General features: G+C 40.5%; 1 protein-coding gene across 2 annotated transcripts in view; it reads left to right on the top strand.

Moving 5' to 3' along the window:
• LOC124803021 (intraflagellar transport protein 57 homolog) overlaps positions 1–24,843 on the top strand; it is a 181,596-nt gene that overhangs the window by 132,031 nt on the left and 24,722 nt on the right. For both annotated transcript variants that reach the window (XM_047264130.1, XM_047264128.1), the window contains exon 6: positions 13,009–13,123. In XM_047264130.1, the coding sequence (XP_047120086.1) occupies positions 13,009–13,123 (115 nt within the window). The remainder of the gene's footprint in view (positions 1–13,008; positions 13,124–24,843) is intronic.

Here is a 24,843-nt window from a genome sequence, read left to right as displayed (position 1 = left end):
GACTGATTACACAGATAGCTTAATATGTTACTTAGCTCAGAATCACATTCTTTAATTAACTTTGTTGATATTTCATCATACCCACTAGATGTTTTTGATTTTAAAGATTTTATGATGGACATTATTTCTGGTGGGGTAGTGAGGGTCAAATTCATATTATGGAAGTTACTCGAAAAATCTGGTCTGATGTATTTCATAGCAGCATCTACTGAACCTGACAACCCCATCTTTTCAGTAACAGTTATAAAATGTTTGTTAAAAAGTTCTGCAACACTATACACATCTGTCACCAATGTATCATTTACTCTTAATGCTATTTGTTCCTCTTCATGTCTGCTTCTACCGGTCTCCTCCTTCACTATATCCCATATTGTCTTTATTTAGTTATCTGAAATGACTATCTTTTCCTTGTAATATATTTGCTTTGATGTCCGTATTACAGTCTTTAATATTTTGCAGTATTTCTTGTAATGTGCTATAGCATCAACATTGGAACTGTTTCGGATTGACAGATACAGTTTTCTTTTTGTTTTACAAGATACCCCTATTCCTTGAGTAATCCATGGCTTCTTTGTAGACTTTGCTCTAACCTTGGTAAGTTTTGGGGGAAAACAGTGTTCGAATAAGGTAAGCACTTTATCAGCAAAAGTGTTATATTTTTCATTCATGCCATGAGCACTGTAAACATCAGTCCAGTGAGTGTCTCTGAGGAGTGTCCTAAAATAATCAATTTTTGGCTTATTGATTACCCTCTTGAGCTCAGATTTAACAGATTTTGTATCCTGTTCAGTATTAACATTTAACAGAAGGAACTGCATGTCATGGTCTGAGAGGCCATAGACTATTGGTTTTGTAATATAATTTTGTTCATTGGACCTTTCTATAAAGATATTATCAATGGCCGTTTGTGAGCAATTGGCTACCCTAGTGGGGAACTTTACAGTGGGAATTTAGTTGAATGATAGTGTTACTAACTCAAATGAGCTCTTATTGGGAGAGTCTTTAAGGAAATCTACATTGAAATCACCAGCAACCACTATTCCTTTGTTTTTGTTTGTTAAATGGGCCAGTACATCTTCAAGGTGGTTTACAAACAGATTAAAGTTACCTGCGGGTGCTCGATATACACTTAATATAATGAAGGATTTTTTGTGAAATTCTACTTCTGCTGCACATGCTTCCATATGCTGTTCTAGGCAAAATTTATGAATGTCTATGTTCTTAAATTTATGACAGTTCCTGATGAATGTGGCAACTCCTCCTTTCTCCATTTCTGATCTACAAAAGTGAGATGCTAACCTAAACCCTGTAACACTTAAAAGTTCTATACCCGCGGTCACATGATGTTCAGAGAGGCAGATTGTGTCAACTGGGTTTGAAGACTCTAATTCATATACGCAGATAGTTAATTCATTAATTTTATTTCTCAGTCCTCGAATATTTTGATGCAATAAAGATAGCTGACATTTCACATTAACTGAGTTAAAATTGGGTAGAGTTAAAATATCTGCCTAGTATAATCCCACCTACTGAGAGAATCAACAGGAACCACACCAATGTGTGACCCTCCACCCGACCCAAGCAGCCGTTCCGGCTCCAAATTAACTCTCTTGACAGAAGAGTTCAAATGAGGTCGGTCATGGCGCCCAAGAACAGATACAAACTCAATATTAGTATGCTTCGATGCTGATGCAATCTTTGCCAGGTCACACTCTATACTGTACCCAGGATCTCTGTCAGTACTGTTACCTGCCCCACCCACTATAACCACGGTGTCTTCGTTAGTGAAATCTTTGCAAAGTGATCCTAAATCCTCTGTCACCTGCTCCATACCAGCACTAGGTTTAAAAAAAATTGGTGACCTGGTATTGTGATCCTAGTTCATCCTGCAAAAGTTGGCCAACACCTCTTCCATGGGAACTACCTAACAACAACACTTACTTTCTCTTTACTGACTTCCCTACCTACTTACTTTTCAATTTGCTGCTGAAAGTTTGTTGTTCCCTGTCTACACCTGCAACTGCTTGAGGCTCACCAGCTTCTAACTGAAGCAACAGGTCAAATCTATTTTCCACATTCAACATGAAGCTGAAACTTCCTGGCAGATTAAAACTGTGTGCCCGACCGCGACTAACTCGGGACCTTTGCCTTTCGCGGGCAAGTGCTCTACCACTGAGCTACCGAAGCACGACTCACGCCCGGTACTCACAGCTTTACTTCTGCCAGTACCTCGTCTCCTTCCTTCCAAACTTTACAGAAGCTCTCCTGCGAACCTTGCAGAACTAGCACTCCTGAAAGAAAGGATATTGCGGAGACATGGCTTAGCCACAGCCTGGGGGAAACATGAAGCTGTCAGACAAAGTTCTAGGCCTGGTCCTCCTGTTGCCTGTTGCCACTTCCCACCTCTCTTTACCCTTCTCCCTCCTTAACCTGTCAAGATCTCCCTCGGCCTTGTCTAACTCAGCCTGAAGGGCGGCAATTTTCCCCTCCTGTTCTAGTATCTTCCTATCTCTACTACAAATCCTACAAAACCACTGATGAGTCTCATTTACTTCCCCTATTCCCACGCCACTACAGTCACCCACATGGAAAAAACTACAGCACCTATCACACCAAAGCCCCGACCTAACAATTCTAAGGCAAGTCAAGCACTTTTCACTCATGATAATCATAATAGTTTATTAAGAATAAGTCAGTTAAATTACAGATAAACACGAAAATATGGTTCCACAAATTTGGCGTATACGCAACTGTGTGTAAACAAAAACAACAGTGCAAAGTTTCTGAAACAGCAACTTAAACTTTACGCTACTTTCCGGAAATGCTTGTTAAATAATGAAGAGATACGCTAAGTTAAATTGCTGGAGAGAGCAAGGAACAACTAAACGAAATTCTATAGATTTGCTGCAGCAAAACGTAAACAGAAAATACGACTGTACGATCTTTTTGCGTTTTCTGCTATATTACGTAAAGAAAAATGAAACCTTTAATGGTACACTTAAGAGGCACACTAACACACCTATTTACCACGTAATCAGTACTAAACTATGTGTTTTATAATCTAAAATGACTTATCTTTACGAGAACACCAAAACTCGCGCTAGTCGCCTGGCTGCAGGCCTGCCAAATGAAATTTGTTGCCCGCGCATCGATGCCAGGTTTAGGAAGGTTTCCTGGACGAATCAGATATCAACTGCCTCGTCACAAAGGAATTGCCAGAATTCTGCTTCCTGGGGACATATGCTGCATGCATTCCATCTGCATACGATTAGGCCATAAACCATATTAGGCATGGTGCACCTGTGTTTCCTGTTGGTGGTTGGCCACAAGGGCCATGTGCACGGTCATCACAAGGACGATGGGAAAAATCTGGATCGACTCTTTGACAGTTTTTATAAGAGAGCAGAGCTCATTTCTTAAATTGTAATTCTTTGCACCAGTTTCCTTACTTGCAGAAATATTTACATTTCGCAGGCCGTCCCTTTCTGGTCCGTGACTGTGAATGTCTACTATGGCTTGTTTGAGCAGCCGGGCATTCCATATTCAATCCGCACCCGATAACGACTTCAGTAGCAGTGGAGGCAGCTGAGCATACCCTATTTGGTCTGTGCCCGCTAACGACTTCCTTATCAGAGGTATTTGCGGCATTCATTTCAGTGCACTGGCCAGCATGACTTGTGTCAGCGCGCGAGCAATGCAATGACCATTTGCACACTTTTCCATATGACGCTGTGCCGAGACAGCCTGATCAGCGATGGGGGGGTGGTACTCTTTCTCCTCGCGACATTATTAAAACTAAGGCCAGGAGTAACTTACCTGGTCGGAGCATTATTGGTGCGCTGCTTAACGTCTGCCTTTTGGAAAGTGTTACACCCGCGACAGCCAGCAATGTGCTTTTGGATGCAGTTGCAGTACTGGCACATTTTCTGTGGCTTTGCTTTGCACTCGTGACTTTCATGTGGCCTATCACATTTTATGCATTTTTGCAGCATAGTGCAGAACTTAGGTACATGATTGAGGCCTTGGCACCAAAAACATTATGCCCCTTTGGCCTGTGCCACGAAACTTTTCAACTTATATTCGAGCAATGTGCGATGTTTTTGAGCTGGAATACTTTCCTATTTTCTATGTTGTCAATCAATATAACCATAAACAGCGGGCTCTGTTTATTGGTGCACGGCATTTTCATGCGAGAGACCACTCTGACGCCAAAACCTAGTCCTTCGATCTCCTCTTTGAGGTGGGCTGGGTCCATTTGGGAAGGTAGTTTCTGGAACACTACCTTGAGCAGCTTGAGTGGGTCAGATGAATGGGTATAGTATGCCAGACCATGGGTCTTAGCCCCACCCATAGCCACACCATAATCCTCTCACGACTTCACGGCAACCTTAAAAGTGTCGCGACCCGCTGTTCTTATCGTGACAGAAGATAGACTGGACTATGTTATTTTAGAGGTGCTGAAAGCTCTTAAAATTGCTCGACGATTGTATAACAATCAGAGGAGAGGATTTTCAGCCGTCTTTGGTCTAGTTGGTTGTGCGTTATTATCATCAGTTGGTGCGTCAGTAAATGTGACATACCTGTTTGCAGTCGGTAATGGCTGTGCCTGTGTGATCGTCACTGCCCTGGTGGTGTGCTTCATGTTCAGCACTTGGAAACTGTCCTCGGTGGGGAGGTCTCCCTTGGGAGCCTTGGTGCCCATGGCCAGAGGACTACTACTTTGTGCACACCTTAGGCACCTTGCTTCTTGGGGTGGGAGGAATCTTTGCAGAAATTTCCTCAGAAGATGCCACGAGGCACTTCCTTGAGGTTGTTTCCACGTCAGGTGTCCCCTCGCGCTCGTGTCCACCTCCATCTCTGTCTGGTTCCCAGCTAGGATTAACCCCGTCAGGAATGCCAGACTTTCACTGACCACAGATGTGATCACAGAAGCCTGTGAAACGCCAGCTAATAACTGCGCCATTTGGCAGGTACCATCGAAAAACAGCCTGGATATGTCAGCGGCCTCCCCCCTACATGTAAAGCATGTGGAATCACAGTGTAAATCACTGCCAATTCAAAGGATTCCTGAAAGATATGGAAACAGAGTATGGGAACATATCTTGCTGCAGCACAGTTCTTGATATTTTCTTTGCCATTTCTGAGGGAATATATATCTTCCTCAAAACAAAAGGGGAAGAAATGTGTTGTCTGAAAGACTTCAAATGCATATCAGACATAATGTTCCTAGCTGACACAATTATGCATCTGAATAATTTAAATCTGTCATTACAGGACAAAGAGCAGCTAATAGCTTACATGTGCAACAAAATCAGAGCGTTCATGGAAATGTTAAGTTTGTTCGAGGCGCTAATGAGTAATGGAATTTCAACTTTCCTCAATCATGTGGCTTCTTAACCTGAAGATACCAGCTTAAGTGACCATCAAATCAAGATAAAATATTTCTTCATGCCTTATGAAATGAGATTCTCAGAGCTCACCATTTTGAAAATGGAAATTAAATTGTTCAGCAATCTTTTCTTGGTTTCACCCAATGGTTTGCCATCGACACACAATTTGGAAGTTATTAATGTGCATAATTCAGCTATGCTTAAATACAGATACTGCAACACGTGAATTTGTCACGATGGTATTGTTCATTACAGCAAAAAATTTCCCAGCTCCACAAAAATGTCGCTCAGATCATGTAGAGGTTTGGATCGACATATTCTTGTGAGCAGCTTTTCTCAGCAATGAGAAGAACAAAAACAAAGGAACAGTCTTTTCATCAGTATGCAACAATTAAGCCATCCTTTGCATTAACACTATGAATACTTTGACATCCAGTATTTCCACTCTTGTCATGAAAAGAAAATGTCAAATTTCAGATGTCCAGTGTGCAATTTGTTTTGAAACAGCTGTTTCTCATTTTCTTTCCTGAATTTCATATTTCTCTGAGGTAGCATGTCAATATGTCATAGCAGATAAGAAAATGAGATTAGGTATCATGTACGATGCGATAGATAGATCAAAAAGCTCGTTGTACCACCTGCTGTGCCACGTGCCGCTGGCCCATTTGATTGTTCACAGCGAGTAACAGTGCTCTGCCCAACAGGGGCACTCCACAGCTCAGCAAAGAGCTCACGAGCTGGTACAACCTGTTGTAGAAGATGTATCTTCTGTCACATGCAGCCATTATAAATTATAAGCCACAAGCAAATGGAAAGAGTTACATTCACTTCCCTATCTTGTCATGAGGGTTATGTGAGCATATATGTTCATTCTGTTCTGAAACCGAAGATAAAAGTATGTCGGATGTAAATAGTGAAAGAAAGGCTGAGTTTCTGTTTCTTGAAATAAATAGATCTAATAGTAAATTTTGAGTTATCCGTAAACCACTCAGAATTAGCACATATCACTCACTCAACCTTGCCTTCACTAGTGTCATAGTACAAATGTGTAATTGGGACACACAAATACAGACAGGTGGTTAAATATTGGCACTACGGAGAATTTTAGGAGATGATTCCACTCTAACAATACGAGTATTATTCATCTGGATCCAACCTATTATATGCTACACAAAGGAAAATCTGATGGTATTTTTCAAGCCCTTGGAAATAAATGAAACAACTTTTTCTCAATGTAGTCTGCTCTCAAGATACTATGAAATTATCTGGCACAAGATAGCCTCTTTGCAAAAAGAAGAGTTTTTCTTGAAACATTCTCACACAGTACAGAAAGCAATCAGAATATCTTCTGAGACAGTAACTAATGACAGTGTGAGCATAGATGTGATTGAAACTATTGTCAGTATTATAATTCCATTTCTCACAGTGAGCACCCAGGAGAGATCATCCAAAATTGACAGCCTACTCAACATATTACCCATAAGAAGCTAAAGCTGTGGAGTATGATGTTCATGAACAACTGGTGTAGTACCTTAAAACTTAAAACATCCGCAATAAATGTCAGTCAGGCTTCTGAAAACACTACAGCACAGCTACTGCCTTAATCAAAGTGATTGATGTCATCAAATGTGCCATGAACAGACATCAAGCAACCATTTTAACATTGCATGATTTCAGCAAGATTTTTGATATTTTATAAAAATGAAACAGCGGAATTTCTTAAACAATGCAACACTGTGGTACAACAGCTTATCTCAGACACAGATTGCTACACATCATCTGTGGATCAGAGAAGTTATCATGGATACATTTGCTCTCTGGAGTCCCACAGGGTGCAATGCTAGTCCATTGTTTTTCTCACTGTATATCGATGATATTTCATCTGTGCTTTGTTCTTTTAATTATTTCTTATATGCTGACGACACCCAGTTGTATATAGGGACCAGTCTGAAGGACATTGCAACTGCCATGTGAGGTATGAATAAAGATGACCTTTGTTCAGAGATAAGATGGGCACAAAGCCTGGATCATAAACTAAGCCCTAAGAAGTCACAGGTCATCCTCATATAGCACTAAACATTGATTAGTTCTTCCAATACTTATTGATGATATCCAATTACCCTATCAAAAGTTAGTAAAAGGTCTCAGCTTAATTGTGGATGAGCATGTAAATTGGGAAGAACAGATTGCTATAACATGTGGGAAATGTGTCTCTTGCTTACATACAATCAGAAAGCTTAGAAAAATATTCCCACTTTAAATAAAACGAAAATTAGTCCAGTATTTAGTCGTGCCGAACATTTACTACTGTGATGGTAGTCCAGCATGGCAAAAATAGGTGACTCGAACTAGCTATGAATGCTTGCATAAAATATGTGTGTAACATTCATTTGTTTGATTGCATCGGCCCTTCCTGTGCTCAGTTAGAGTGGATGCAAACAGACAGGTGAAGTTATTTTCACAAGCTGTTTCCTTCATCAGTTTCTTAATCACTGATCTGCTCATTACCTTTCCTCACATACCAAACACCTCCATCCCATAACTGCAATATCAGGCCAGACATGTTCATTAGAGTGGCTGTACCTTTCGATAACATTAAATCTTTGTAATCTCCTTTTCCATTCCAGGTATACTGCTGTAGAACAAACTACCCAGTAACCTTTAATTTATCCAGATCTGCTCTGCATTCAGGAGGAGATTAAAGGATTATCTTTTATCGTAGGTGTGGTTTCCATCTTGGAATATCACAGCTTTTTCCTTCTGTCCAACAGTGAACCAGTATTTCTGTCACATTTTCAACTCGTATCCCTGCTTGCCCCATCCCGGTATATTTCTGTTGTCTTCCTTCCTTATGATCTGCTGTTCTTATCCTATTACTTCTCACTCTTTCTCTGGACAGTCAACTTTTTCTCCACATTTATTTCCTTCTGTACTATTAGCATACATTTCTGCTGCATGTCAGTACTTACACTGGACAAGAATGTAACAAGGAATTTGTTTATAACAACATTAATAAGGCAGAAATATCTGAAATTCTATATACTCAGTACTGTATTTGTTATTACTATTATTGTTATTATTATTGTTGTTGTTGTTGTTGTATACTGCTCATGTACTATCCATAAAGATATTGGGTTGGATGTAAGACATGGACTGAAGGCCTTAATCTTAACAGGGGAAATAAATGAATAAATAAAATTTTAAAATGTATAGTTCTTGTGCATGTGAATGACCTCGTTGTAAAAGTATACTGGTTGGCACCACATATAGGGCCGGGGGGGGGGGGGGGGGGGGGGGGGGGCGTTGCGTAATGTCCAGCAGCACACAAAGCTGTTTCTCAAGTGACCTGCATATTTTATCAACATTTTGTTGGTGCAGTCGCAACAAAGTTCTCGAGTAGAACAAATGGTCATAGATAAAGTGTTTACATTAGCAGAATTCATTCTCTTGTTGATAAAAGTGATGATAAAAATTGCAGATTCATTCATGTACTAATTCATTAACATAGCGTATTTCTTAGATATTTTCAAATAAAAATTCAACTCAGTTTAATGGTTCAGTGCCGGGAATGCTCGATCCCTTAACTGGGTAGGTAGATTAAAGAATTTAAAAAGAGAAATAGATAGGTTGAAGTTAGATACAGTGGGAATTAGTGAAGAATGGTGGCAGGAAGGACAGGACTTCTCCAGCAAGTGAGTATAGGTTTATCAACACAGAATTAAATAGGGGTAATGCAGGAGTTGCCTAATAATGAATAAGAAAGTAGGTATGTGGGTGAACTATTAAACAGCGTAGTGAACACATTATCATAGCCAAAACCCACCACAACAATTCAAGTTTCTATTTATGCCTGCTCGACAGGTGAGGGAGAGATTGAAAGAATGTATGTTGAGATGAAAGAAATTATTCAAATAGTTGAGGGAGAAAGAAATTTAATTGTGATGGCTGACTGGAATTCTATAGTAGGAGAACATGAACTGGGGAAAGGAATGAAAAGGGGAGTTGCTCTGTACATTTTTGCTGATTTTAATCAGTGGTAACACTTGGTTCAAGAATCGCGAAAGAATTTTTTATATGTGGAAGAGCAATGATAGTACCAGGAGGTTTCGGTAATAGTGGTAAGACAGAAATCTAGACTATAAACAACATGTAATGTGTAAAATATTCTAGGAGCAGATACGGACTCTGAACATAATTTACTGATTATGTACTGCAGATTATAACTGAAGAAATTGCAGAAATATAAGGAAATGGGATCAGGGTAAGTTGAAAGAACCAGAGGTTGTTGAAAGTGCAGGTGGTTAAATAGGTAAAATGCCAAGGCCTGGTAGAAGCCCTTGAATAACTCTTTGAGATGAGATTTGAGAGCTGAAATAGAAGGCAGCAAATGGTTCAATAGATGAAATGACAAGGCCCCGTAGAAGTCCTTGAATCACTCATGAGATATTTACTTTCATTGTTGAGAGCAAAAAATATATAAGCAAAGCAAGTGAAAGGGAATATAGACTAAGATGTCTAAAATATGAGATTGACAGAAAGTGCAAAATTACAAAGCAGGAATAGCTGGAGGTGAAATGCTAAAGCTATAGAGGACTGTATGGCTATGGGAAACATAGAAACCACCTATGGGAAAATTAAAGACACATTTGGAGAAAAAAGAAACAGTAATGACTAACGGCTGCAGTGGTATGTTACGGATAAATAAAAACAGTTTAGTACATCATTGCAAGCAGTCAAGGAAACAAAGGAGAAGTTTGGAAAGAGAGTCAGAATTAATGGAGAAGAACTGAAAGCTTGCTGATGATAGTGTAATAGCCAGAGACAGTGACATATTTGGAAGATCAGTTTAACAGTGCCTTGAAAAGAGATTTACAATGAGTAACAAGAAACAACAGTGATGGGATATTGTCGAATTATGTCATATAATGCTGAGGGAATAACATCAGGAAATATTACAGTAAAAGTAGTAAATGAGTTTTATTATTTTGGCTGCTGGTGGAAATAGAGAGGATATAAAATACAGACTGGCAATTTCACATAAACTTTAGTGTTGGGACGTCTTTCTTGAAATGTGGGCTTGTACAGAAGGGAAATGAGGGTGATAAACAGTTCAGAGAAAAAGACAGTAGAAACTTTCGAAATGTAGTACCACAGAAGATTGCTGAGGATTGGTTGTGTAGATTGGGTAACTAATGAGGAGGTGAGAAAAGAAATTTATGGCACAACTTTACTAAAGGAAGGGATTCGCTGATATGACACATTTTGATGCATCAAGGAATAGTTAATTTTATAAATTGAGGGAAGGAGTAGCAGTTGTAGAAGAACTCCACAGCTTGATTACAATAAGCAGTAGATTACAGTAGTTATGCAGACATAAAAAGGCCTGCACAGGATAGAGTAACATGAAAGAGCTGCATCAAACCAGTCTTCAGACTGAAGACTCCAACAGCAACAGCCAACTGTTTTCTGTTCTAACCCAAGAACACTGTATCTTTATTAAATGACGAAGCATAAATACATGAGAGACAAAGTATGTATGACAGACAACACAAGTAGCCGGCAGTTCCTTGCACTATGGCCTATACAGTTGTCAGTTCTAACAGGAGGCGCAGCCAGCAGGCTGTGCACGTAACTGCTGTTGTACTAGCAGGCCAGGTGGCTTTTAGTGATCAAAGCGAGCACAGACTTCACACGCAAACTGTGAAGTGGCGCACACACGGATTTGGCAGTTACAGTATTTCCATTCTTCTATGACACTGGCTGGTATTAGAACTATGATGAAGCTGACACTCAACCCATAAGTGTCCCCTTGCATCAACTTTTTGTTCATACAAATGAGTTTAAGAAGATAATGATACTGGGTGTTGCAACATTGGCCCTTCAAGCTGTATACTCAAAAAAACATCCTAAAATGTTAGCCATTGGTAAAATTATACCTATTTCATTTATTTATAACTTCCTAGATGTTTTGCATCAGTTTCGGATTGTGACATCAACATGAGTTCACTATCACGTACCTCAACCCACTGCAGCATGATTCTGCCTATGTGAAATAGACAAGTATAAGATGCAGTCTCCATCGGGGAAGACATCAAGCATGAATGGGTGCAGATGGTTCACAAAACTGTTCACTTAGTCAACAGCTGTCACAGTGCCTTCGATTAGTAACACTGGTATCCCTGAAGGCTGGGTGAATGCCCCCGTAACATAATATTGTCCCAACTGGCCTGGCCCTGTTTGCAGTGCACATTTTGAACAGCAGTTTGCCTCGATGATGGCATATCTGGATATGACCACTAACCTGATGTACGAAGAAACGTGATTCATCCAATGAGGTGACACATTTCCACTGATCCATGGTCCAATCTCAGTGATCTCCACTATATTCATAATTGACCATGTTAAGTCAACACAGGTACACTTAAGGGTTGTCTGCCGTGGAGCCCCATATTCAACAATATGTGCTGAATGATGTGCTCCAAAACACTTTTGCCTGCAACAGCACTGTACTCTATCATCATATCTACCATAGATCACTGCCTATCCTAGTTTACAAATTGGGAAAGCCTCCAACATCCATATTTTCTGATGAGGTACAGAGGATTAACACCTTGTTGCTTACTTGTGGTTTCACCATCCTTTGGCCACTTCCCATAGTCCTCAGGACAGAAGGACATGAACAGCTGACCAGCTTCACCATTTCTGAGATGCTCATTACCAGGTACCAGGCTATAACAATCTTCCCTGTGGAAAAGTCACTTATGTTAGTGGATTTACCCATTTGTGGCCGGCGTGGTAACTCTGCTTATATATTTTCGTTTCTGTGGCGTATGCTCACAATGCCACCAGATGGCATTCAGTCTCATGGTGGACCGTGTCATAATGTTTTGGCTCATCAGTGTATATTGTGACATCACAAGTAGGGTTGCTTGCTGTGAATCAGTTGTAAGCCTGTTACACTGTTCTTTTATCTATGTCTGGTATGGGTGCATTTCAGCCTTTTATCAGCATACTTGTGTCATCAGCAAGCATGTGAGCTTTTGAAGTGTACTCCAATATCTTAAGTAAATCATTATTTAGGAAGAAAATGGGTGTGGAATGTATTAGAATGAGAGGAGAGGGAGACTTTGAAGAGAACATTATGGATGTAGACTAATGAATCAAATGTAAGTGGTGGGGAGTTGTTTATGAGGGAGGAAGGGGAGACGTATTGGGTCAGATGTAGAGGGGTAGGGGGGCAGGAGCTTGTAGAGAATGGGTTCTGGGGCTTGTGGGAGCATGTGTTTATGGGAAGGGGGAGGTCAAAGTAGCACAGCAGCGACTGAAGTTAAGCATGTCATGCTGAATGACCACACATTTGTTGCTATAATTATATAATAAATATAATAATAATCTGTGGTGATTTTGCCCACATAACAGACTGTGCAAAATGAATGCAACATTTTTTCTCCACTCTGGCTACTATTTATTTAAACTTTTCCTTTGTTTCACAATCAGTTTTGGCTTTTCAAGCCATTATCCAGTGGTTATTTGAAAAAGTTGCATCTTGTGTTTGAGTTCTGTTTTTGTAACTGTAACCCATAGATAAATATTAATTAATCACTCTGGAATGTTACAGGCTACATCTGAACCACAGAAACCTGAAGAGGTACTGGTCTCTGACATGGATGTTGAAAAATGGAAACTGGAAGTGGAAAGAGTCCTTCCCCAATTGAAAGTCACAATCAAACCAGGTTTGTTCTATAAATGAAGTTGATAGTAAAGTTGCATTTTATGTACTAAGTTTCATTATTTTTTTCTTTCTTCTCAAGGTTAGATACATATGTTCAATACCAAGTAAAATTCTACAGATTTAATTATCCTTGCAGAGGAATCAAGAGGATGGGAAAGGAAAAAACGTGTATATGTGTTGACTTGGTTAGAAAGTGATGGGAAAGGCATGTAATTTTTCTTCTCATTAAAAATAGACTTTTTTGCCTTAAAAAAGGCCTTGAAGGGTCAACAATTCATGTCGGATGAGGATGTGCAGCAGGCAGTTACAGACTTCTTCATGCGGTAGGGCAGGGTGTTTTACCATGGGTATCTTCAACCAATTGCATCGGTGGAATGGTTGCCTCAGTGCTCACTGTGACTTTGACTGATTGGCATACTGATTCTGGACTGTACAATCTTTGAATGGAAACTTTTTGACTGCCCCTTATGCTTGACCATATGGTTTAACTTTCTTTTTTATCAATTCCTAATTAACTTTATACAGTAAGAGGCATATGAAGGTATGAATAATGTGAATCATAAAAAAGGAACAAAAACTATCAACATTACTTATGAACAGCTGCAGCACTCACGTTACTGAAAACTGTTTCAGACCAGGAAATTTATTTAGTTTGAAAGAATAATTTAGACACATCTTACATATTTTCCATTTGGTGGTGTCTGAGTGTAATAGAAGTGTGATTTTATGTTAAAACTCATATAATGTTCAGAATTATTACTAAAGACACATTGAGGATACTACTCCAGCAGGACATGGAAGAAATAAAACATAAATTCTACGTAAGATAACGAAGTGAGGTGATGCAGTGAATAGCAAATTAGAATTACATTTTGAAGAAATAAGGTTCAAGCCATCATCCAGCCATGCATATTATGGTTTCTGTGGTGTCCGTTAAACATGTCAGATTATTAAAGGGACGATGGCTTCAAAGAACCAAATTCCACTTTATCTGATCAAAATTTCTACATCTGCATGGATACTCTGCCAAACACTTTTAACCACTGTTGCACCAGTTATTAGGAGTTCTTCCTTTGGAGTGGAGAAAGAATCATTGCTCAAACACTTCTGTCCACACTATAACTGGTCTAATCTTGTCTTCTTGATCTGTTCAGTAGTGACACGTATTGGGTGCTCCAACTGGAATGATCTCATTAAATCCAATACTTTCTCTCTTGTAAGGAATGCAATTTTAAAGAACAAATATCTCAAAGAAGAAAAGAACAATAACAGTTAATTAATGCTAAAATTGTGATGTCTATAACATGTGATAAAGAAAACATGCAGAAGACAAATTTCCCTAGACAGCAGGACATATTTAGAAATACAAAGAAGTCAAGAAAAGGACTGGATTGACGAATGTTCTCAGCAAAGATTAATGGAAGAAATTCACTGTAAAAAGAATAAAAACTTCAGAAGTTGTGATGGAGGGAAAGTTTTGGAAATATTTATAATTACAAAGGAAAGTATATGGGACTTTTCGTTACACTGCATATTGCAGATAAACAATATATGAGAATTCTTTTACTAAATGAAAGTAAGTTCAGCACTGGGGGTGTAGATACAGTACAGGAATTTTAGAATAAGACTTACACATTGGCTTGGAGCAACAAATTTAATCATATAAATGCAAACACTCGTCTAGTGCCGCAGCCTGTGCTCTGGTCTGAGCAGTGTACTAGGCTGGAGACCACGCAGAATTATGGAGGGAGGAGGAGAAGATAGTATGAGTTAAGCAGTGAAAGGATGAACGGGGCTGTAGAATAGTGCAGTTGCAGTTCAATGTAAAGGGGGTTGGGGGCTTGATGGAACGTGAAAGAGGCAATGAGATGAAAAATTCTGAGGAAGATACTTAAGAAATAAACTAGACTGTGCAAGAGTATGACTAATAATGCATAAGAAAATAGGTGTACAGGTGAACTGCTATTAACAGTTTTGCATGTGCATGCCACAAAATTGTAAATGTCGGCAAAAATTTAACTTTTTATGTCCCTAACTGGAAGAGGGACAACACGATATTGATATGCTACTGGTAGTGAGGAGCAGTGCTTTATTATGTCACTAAACGTGGAACGTGAATAACAAGAAAATTTTAGTGCTTGGTGACAAGAAGATACAATGTGAAAAAGTTTCCAGAATAGAAGTTTTATTGCCCAGATTGCAGCTGATACGTATCCTGATCACCAGTTTCAGCAAAGTTATATTGCCATCTTCAGGTAATCGGATACATGAATTATAAATGCCACTGCGTGGCCATCGAAAACGTGGAGGTAAACTCACAGAGAAAACACTCCCATGCAACACTAAGTACGCTAAAATAGAAACCATAACATTATCAACAAGGTATGGAGGTGTCAAATACAATCCGCTGCTGTCAGATGTGTGTAGGTTGATAACCAGCTCCATACTCAAGTACTGAAGTACGGAGCTGTGGCTGTGGCTGTGGTGAGGGTACAGAGCAACATGCTCTTGAGGGAGTCTGGCCATGGCTTGCTCTGCGAAATGGAAGGTGCAGCTACAGGTACTTCCCGAGGAGACCGGCTCGGCGACAGACAGGAAGGTTAACAATTAAGGAGTGCTGCCAGTAGGAGACCAGTGGTTGGCAGTTAGTGTTGCACAGAGCCCTCTTCATGGAAACATTAAAGGTATTTGAGACGTGAGATGTAAGGGGCCAGCTAATGCCGTGTTCCCTGCAGACCAAAAGTGTGAGGCAGGAGAAATGGGGCTGTGGGAAACGGCTGATGGATACCTGAAACTGGACAGAATGCACAGTATGTGTGAGTGTGTCCACAAGTGCAAAGAACTGGCTGAGAATTCAGGAACGGCTACAGTGATCGAGGGAAAGGTGGAGAAATGCAAGGGAACGCAGGAGACAAGTAGGCGGACCAGTAACTCACTGGGTGCAGATGCATCGTGGAAGAAGAGAGTGCAAGTGCGTGAGTGCATGTACAGTAGTACATGTTGATTCATGGTGGAGTGCATTGAAACATATGGGAGAGTGTTGGCACATGTGGGAGATCGTTATCACACATGGCAGAGTGTTTAGGGAAACAAGGAAAGTAGGTAATGCAAAGACTGCATTTTATTGGTAGAACACTTAGAAGATGCTACATGTTCTGTAAAGAGAGTGCCTACTCTATGCTTGTCTGTCCTCTGCCAGAGTATTGCTGTGTGGAATGGGATCCTTACTGGACAGGATTGACAGAGAAAGTCCAAAGAAGGGCAGCACTTTTTTAATTATTGCAAAATAGGAGGGAGAATCTCATGGATGTGATAAGCGGGTTGAGGTGGCAGTTATTAAGACACAAGTGTTTTTCATTGTGCTGAGATCTTTTCACGAAATTTCAGTCTCCAACCTTTTCCCTCTGAGACCAAAACTATTTTATTGATGCCATCCTACTTTGGAAGATATTAATTAAGAGAAATCGAAGCGCATATAGGAGATTCAAGTGTTCATTTTTCCCACATGCTTTTCAATGGTGGAACGGTAGAGAAATAGTCTGAAGGTCATTCTGCCAGGCACTTAAGTGTGATTTGCAGAGTGGTCATTTACATGTAGGTCACAAGAAGAGACATGCATCTGTAGGGCATGGGGACATTGTCACTGTACACTGCAGCTGAGCGAGGAAGCAATGGCATGGTTCAAAACACTGCAGCTGCATTCCCGTAGCTAAAAAAGTTGTGGGAGGAAAAGTTGTAGTGCTGGAGTAGCCATGGTGGTCACAGAGGTGAGAACAGTGTGTATGTAAGAAAATGCCACACACATAAGCCTGTTCCTCATTGCCACTAGTATTTCTGTGATTGCAAATGAACTCAGCACACTTATTGTTATGCCTCTGATAATGATAAGTAATGCTTTATTATGTCTCTGAATGGAACATAACAAGAAAGTAAGAACCACTCCTTGATGTCCAGAAAATAAGAGTCACTGCTTGACAACGAGAAATAAGATTAACACTGTATCCACCAATAGGATGTTATCCAAGAGTCTATGTTTGATCACTGAAATAGTAAATTCCCACAGTGTCCTTAAATACCAAATCCCATGAGGCAGTGGTCAGCAATGACCTTTGGTAGCATCTGGTGATGGCTGAGCAGCTCGGAGAATGTAGGATAGTTAGCAACCAGTGAGACTGTGGTTGACGGGTGAACAGCAGCCGCATAGTGATGGTGTAGGGGCTCGTGGAGTGTGTGGAGTGGGACCCATGAAGTTGTGGCCAGTGGCAGATGGCAACTGCTCAGGGACACAGCGATGTGACTCGGAAATGTACCACAGGCAGAATCGTTCGAGGCTGTGGTTGACAGTGTTGACAGCTTGGTTGCTCGTGGAGATGGCTGGTGTCCAGGACTGGAACTCAGCAGAACTGTGCTGGCTATGCACTAGACAGCTGGTTATAAGTACATCCGATGGAAGATTACATGATTATTTTCTGGGCAGCCTGTGACTGGCATAGAAAAATAGTTCTGTAATTGTGATGCAGCCTTGAGCGATGAGGGTGCTTCGGTGTTGTGTGGAGATTTTTGTAAGTCTGCAGGTAAATATGCTTATTTATATCAGCAGTGGACATGAAGTCTCTAGTGTTCCTTTCTGGCCATCGCATTTTGATGAGACAGTCATTGCCAGGCTGAATGTGTTACGGTACAACCAAATTTCCAAAGTGTATTGCACCAGGATATCATAGTAACTATACTTGCCAACAGTGGCTCCACAACAAGCCAGAGGGCTGAGCTCCAGAAGAGAAATAAAACTTGACATGTGTAAATCTACAGAGGAACAGAGAGTCCAAGTACCATGTAGAAACAAAAATGGAGCTAAAAACAAAATGTAACCAACATGATTGCCTGAACTCTAGCATGTGGAAACAGAGCTTGGTGTCAGGCGAATACCATGTCTAAGGTATTTGAAATCAGTGTAAGACCTAACGGGCTTGGCTTATTGCTGCTGACAGGTGAACACCTGAGTCAGTGGTCACGTGCGTACAATGCTTCCTGTGCGCTGTCTGTGACAGTTTACAGTATTACTCTGCCACAAAATCCACACAGCTCATCTGCTTTCAAGTCCATGTCCGCTAGTGGGATTGCTATATTCCTCCCCCCTGAAAGGACTGTATATGGCTGAAAATGGCCTCATTTGTGATCTGACTTCCGTCACAAAATCAAGAGAGGGTGTGAGATTCCCCAGCAGGGGATCTATCCCAGAAGTAGGCAATACTTACGCGGCAGATGCCTCCAGAGTGGTGGAAGATTGCAGTGGCTAGTGTAATGGCTGGTCTCCCTGCATTGACAGGGGCGAAGACTCATCTGTGGGCGAGTGGGAAAAGGAGAACACTGGTTTCATTTCCATGGGCTCTGCAGCTGTAGCCACAGAGGCGATCACTGCCTGCTGGTAGAGGGTGATGTGCCCATTCCTTCAGCTATCTCATACAAGGGCCCTGGTGGAGGAGGCACTGTAACACAGCAGGAATGACTACTCTGGGAGAGAAGTCTTCAGTAGACAACAACAAAACACTGTCAAAAACAGGGAGCTGATACCATATGGAAAAATAGTTCCACAGACGCTCCAAAGCCTTATCCGAAGCAAGTGCTGTTGAATAAACTGAACCACCTGGCAGAAAACTGTGTTGGCAGCAATGGTCTGCATTTCAATATCAAAATGGAAGCAAAGCAATTCTTCACAATTAAAGTTGGGAACAGCACCCACAGGAAGGTGGCACAAGGCATCCTCATTGCCATCTTTAGATGTAGATCGAAAATGGATTTTGCAATTGTAGTGAGACAAGAACAGCACCCAGCATTGTAGGCGGGGTGCTGCCTTGTCAGGTAAGGAAGTGTGAGGGCTGAACAAGGAAATCAAATGTTCATAGTCAGTAATAAGGAGAAACTTGAAGCGACACACACACACACACACACACACACACACACACACACACACACACACACACACACAAATGAAATATCTGGACAGCATAGACTATGGTAAGAGCTTCTTCTTCCACCTGAGAATAATGCTGCTGTGCCAGAGTGAGAGTTTTAGAGGTGAAAGCAACAGATCATTCAGAGCTGTCAGCATTTTGGTGTGCTAGGATCACATCGAGGCCATGCTGTGAGATGCTGTGAGCTGTCAGTCACCAAAACGATGTGCTGGTCTGGAGAGAACGCAGCTAAAGAAGGGGCTTTTCAACATTTGAAAAGCTTATTCACAATCTGGGTTCCAGAAAGACCTTGAACCCCAAATAAATGATAGAACGTTGAAAAAAAAACTGAGATTTCTCAAGGTTACACTGCAAGTCTGCAGACTGTAAAACATGAAACTAGAGAGTGCAAATTTTTCTAGTGATTGGCTGTGGAGGAGCCCTTGACAATAATATCATTCAGATAGTTAATGCAATCTGAGACAGGAAAAGTCAGTTACGCTAGAAATTGTTGTAAAATAGCAGGGCACTGGCCACACCAAAAGGAAGGTGCAAATATTGATAGAGACCAAAAGGTGTATTCAGAACCAGAACCCACTGAGACTCTTCGTCCACAGGAACATGCAGATATGCTTCAGACAAATCAGTTTTAGAAAAGTACTGGCCACCCGATATTTTTTCCAACAGTTCCTCCGGGCGTGGTAGAGGATATGTATTCACAATCAACTGCGCACTGATTGTAGTATTGAAGTCGCCACAGAGGCAAAGTTCCCCAACAGCTTCCAAACTACAACCAGCAGCAATGATCATTCACTAGCCGTAACAAGTTGCACCACCCCTAGAGACTGAAGTCTGTCTGAATCTACTTTCACTTGATCTTTCAGTGGTATAGGAATAGGACACAAACAACAAAAATGAGCAAGAGTGGTGTACTTCAAAGAAATATGGGCAGAAAAATTTGTGGCACACTCTACACCTTCCAAAAATAGGTCTAAAAGCTCCTCACACAGTGTTTCCAGTTGAGAATATGGTACCTGATCGGTCACAAGGTGAGCTGCATCGGCGATAGAAAATACAAATGCTCGAAATGCGTCTGTCCCGAACAAGTTCTCAACAGTGGCATCAGCAACCATCAAAAATGTAATGGAACAAACCACTGACTTGTAAGAGGCATATGCCACAAATTTTACCAAAAGTACAATGTTCTGTTTGTTATTACTGACCAGCTTCCGTGTGACTGGTGTTAATGGCAGCAAGCCTAAACTCACATAGGTTTGAGAATTCAATAACGCCACTGCTGCACCTGTGTCACCTGTAGCCAAAGCACTTGGCAAAAAACACTTCACTCAATAAACAAATTGGGAGAAGTCACAAGCATTGGAGTCACACAGTTCGCATTCATGTCCATATACTGGGAAACCTTTGCTTAACGACACACGGAAGTGATGTGGCCTTTCTTCTGGCAAGCCGTAAAGTCGCTGAGTGCTTAGGGCACGTCGAACATTCGTGGTAGACAAAACGGAAAGGACAACACAGAAACAGAGAATGATGATGCTGACGAGGTGGCAGTTGCGACTGCTTGGACCGGTGTTGGTCTGCCCGGTACTGGACCTCCATATTTGCTGCTGTCGCTGCTGCTTCCTCATGCAAGCTGTCTGTTGTCCTAGTGGGCACGTCTTGTGACACTACTGCCACATCACCCCATGCTTCAGTTTGGTTGCCCACTTCCCAAGAAACTTCAAAAGATTGTGCTATTTGCAAAACTTCTGGTGCACTTCCTTGTCTGGAGCTAAACAGATAATTGCATAATGCACCATAGAGTCTTATGGGTATCAGTAACGAATTGACACTTACGGCTAAGGCCACAAAGTTGGTTTGGTTTCTTGCTGCATTGCTAGAATTCAACTTGCACTGCTATGACATGCATTTGTTTGCAGTGGTGTTTGGACAATCAACTGCACATGTGATCAAGAGCTGCTGGTTCTGCTGCCAGTTCTTTTAAAGGGCAAGTTTACACAGTAATTGATACACCAAAGGTGGATCCCCGAGAAGAATAAGACTGCACAAATTCGAGTCCCTTGTACTGAAAGCCAAAAAATGATCTGTGAGTCTTTTTTCGTAAGCTTCCCAATCCTCAGCTGAATCATCATATAGAGGAAAAGCGGGTGGATAGACCAGTGGAACGGCCCACTGACTCTTAAAGAAAGCTGAGAAAGGGGTCACTGACGAAGTAAGCTGTTCAATCAGGGCCAGTAGCATCACGTCCATAGTGACTAACCCTGATGAAACCACACTTAAAGAATGCACATGTGGAAACCATTTCAAACTTGCCACCAATTATGCAGTAACTGAGTAATACACAAAACTGACCCAAGTACCAGGTGTACCGGTATGAAATGAGCGTTTTTTGTGAAAATGAAACACTAATTTTGAATTGGAAAGTAAAAACATTTTATTCAAAGTACTGTCCATTGCTTTCTATACATTTTGACCACCTTTCTGCCAATTTGTGGACACCACGCCAATAGAAATGTTCGTCTTGTGAAGCAAACCAATCAGACATCCAATTTTCAACTTCTTCATAGGAATCGAAGTGTTCCTCTGCCAATGTGTGTCCCATTGATGAAAACAAATGGTAGTCGTAAGGGACCAAGTCTGGTGAATACGGCGGGTGGGGTAGCAGCTCCCAGCCAAGTGTTTTGATTGTATCCTGAACCAGTTTTGCTTTGTGTGCAGGTGCATCGTCGTGTAAAAAAATTACTTTGCCATGTCTTCTGGCGCATTCTGGTCTTTTTTCGATCAATGCATAGTTCAAATAGATCATTTGTTGTCTGTAGCGATTAGTATTCACAGTTTCACCATGTTTTAGAAGCTCATGATACACCACACCTTTCTGATCTCACCAAACACAGAAAATTGTCTTCTTGCCGAATCGATCTGGTTTTGCAGTCGATGTTGATGGTTGTCCCGGATTAACCCATGATTTTTCCCGTTTAGGATTCTTAAAATAAATCCATTTTTCATCGCCAGTAACAGTTCGATGTAAAATTGATTTTCTTTCATGTCTTTGAATCAAAATTTGACAAATGGTTTTTCGGTTTTCCATCTGTCTTTCATTCAATTCATGTGACACCCTTTTTCCACACTTTTGGAACTTTCCCATAGCTTTCAAATGGTCAGAAATTGTTTGTTGTGCAACATTTAGCATTGCTGCCATTTGCTCTGACTCAAAGCATCATCTTCATTCAATATTGCTTGCAATTCGGCATCTTCGAACTTTTTTGGTGGTCTTCCACGTTCTTCATTTCGTACATCAAAATCATTATTTCTGAACGATTGAAATCATCTTTTGCATATTGCTTCTGATAGAGCATGATCATCATATGCCTCGACAAGCATTCGATGCGACTCTGCAGCACTTTTTTTCAAATGAAAACAAAAAATTAATACTTTCTGCAAATCATCACTTTCTGGTACAAAATTCGACATTGTTAACACGATGAAAACATATGATGTTGTTTGTCCCATGATTTGATGTATACTAAATATCTTTGACAGATGTCATACCAACCAAACAAAACAAAATTAAGGCTCATTCACAACAAATGTTCCCTATCGACACAATTGTATCTTAACGCTCATTTCATACTGGCACACCTGGTAATATGAATATGCCTTTATTTGTAAACCTTTGAACGGTAACAGAAATAAACTTCTCTGGACTCCACTAGTAGCAAGACAAAAATAATCATACAGATGATGCATTATGAGTGATACACAGAACAACTGATGTGAGCAGTACAAACTAAAAGAACATAGCAAGGGTGAGTCAGCACTGCTCTGCGCATGTATAGGAATGAATCACCGGTAAAGACGCGGAGAAGACTGTGCTGCATGCATACTTCCTACAGGTGGCCTCTAGTAGCCAGCACACACTGATACAGTTGGTGCTTGATTTAAGTACACATGCTTGGCGACACTGCACTTGGAGCAATCACATTCACATTCACTGGTAGCATGATACGACAAATTGTGTAAAAATACAAAATGTTCAGGGATGAATTTTGTTGTCAGTTAATACTGAATGAACATACAAAGATAGTGGCTAAAAGAATGTCATCAGCGTGTTATGCTCTTAGGGTTTTATCAACAGTTTGTAACAGCACATGTCATGTGGTGACTTACTATTCTTATGTACACTGAGTTCTTAACTATAGGATTCTTTTCTGAGGATCAAAAGCACAAAACAGGAACACAGTTTTTAAACTGCAGAAAACAGCTATTAGAATGATATATATGTGGCAGTTGGACTCATTGTAAAGAACTATTTTTAAAAAATGGGCATTCTTACTACACCAGGAGAACATGTCTACCAATCTGTAGTGCATATCAGAGAAAACATTACTAAATATTTCAGTATCTGTTCTACACGTAATCATGAAACAAGAGGCAGTTTGGACTTGCATTTACCAAGGAAAACAAACAAAAAACTCAAAACAGCATTTGCTGTCAGGGAATAAAATTCTGGGATAAATTTCCCAAGGAAATGAAAGGGTTATTGGAATGCATTTTTTCATAAAGGCAACTGAAATATTCTCCGTAAGTAACACACATTACACAATTGAAGGTTACTTACAGGACTCAGCTTAGGGGTTAATAATGAAAAGGGATGACTACAATATCCTTCACATTTCAGTACATGATCATGGTTAACTGCTTTAACAAGAAGGTTATGCATCAGGATGTAAAGGCCATGATAGAAATGTCTTGTCATTCTCCTGAGTTCAACATCCCATCCATCATTGACAGGGGCTGATCCAGTCTTGCCGGTAGACAGAGGAAAGGACAGGGAGGGTATGTACAGCCATGCAGTCAGTTTTCCAAACAAACCAGAGTTAGTGCAAGGGGTATAATACCATCTTCATGGTCCAGAAATCATTCACAGGTGTCCTCAGTGTGAGCAATGATGGAGAGAAAAACTATGTTTTATACTATACATTATCTGAAGCAAATTATTGAAAATCAAAGAACATTGTACAGTAGGGACAAACTGAATGAGGGAATGCAGCTGTTAAGATACTGACCTCATATTCGAAAGAATGAAGTTAGCTATTTATCGGCCATTCTAATTTAAGGTTTTCTGCTGTTTTCCTAAATCACGTTAGGCAAATGCCATGATGGTTCCTTTACAAAGACCATGGCTAACCAAATTTCATATCCTCATAGAGCATTCTTATGTATTCTGTGTATATCTACATTTTGAACTGTTAATTTTCGTTGTATTACCATGCCAATCCCTATATCATTGTGAGATGATCCACAGACGAATATAAAAAAATATCACGACATACCAACACCAAACTGTATGAAGCACAAAGAAATATGCAGTTTCATAATGTCTCAGTAAGCTATGAATCAAGTTTACTATGTGTCTGAATAAATTCACACAGGATTCTGAAGCTTGTCATTGAGGTATAAATCTTGAGATTTCATATCTGTGGCTGAAATTTTTCAGAAGAGAAAAACGAAAAGCGAAAATTATGTGGAGACAAAGGTCTTTTGGATGAATAACTACGTTGCATCATGACACATACACACACAGTATTTCAGTAACGGCATAAGTGGTCTTCGGTAGACATACTAATGGAATGACATGATAAAATCACATCAAGGTGTGCAAATGTAAAAGGCATTGGAGGTTGGGGCTATGGGAGAAAGCAGATCCACAGAACTGGAGACTGAGTATTTGAAATAAATGGTAAGATGTTAG

This window comes from Schistocerca piceifrons, chromosome 6, assembly GCF_021461385.2.
Source record: "Schistocerca piceifrons isolate TAMUIC-IGC-003096 chromosome 6, iqSchPice1.1, whole genome shotgun sequence".
NCBI classification, from domain to species: Eukaryota; Metazoa; Arthropoda; class Insecta; order Orthoptera; family Acrididae; genus Schistocerca; species Schistocerca piceifrons.
The sequence above is the reverse complement of the archived record's forward strand: the minus strand, read 5'-3'. Positions and strand labels throughout refer to the sequence as shown.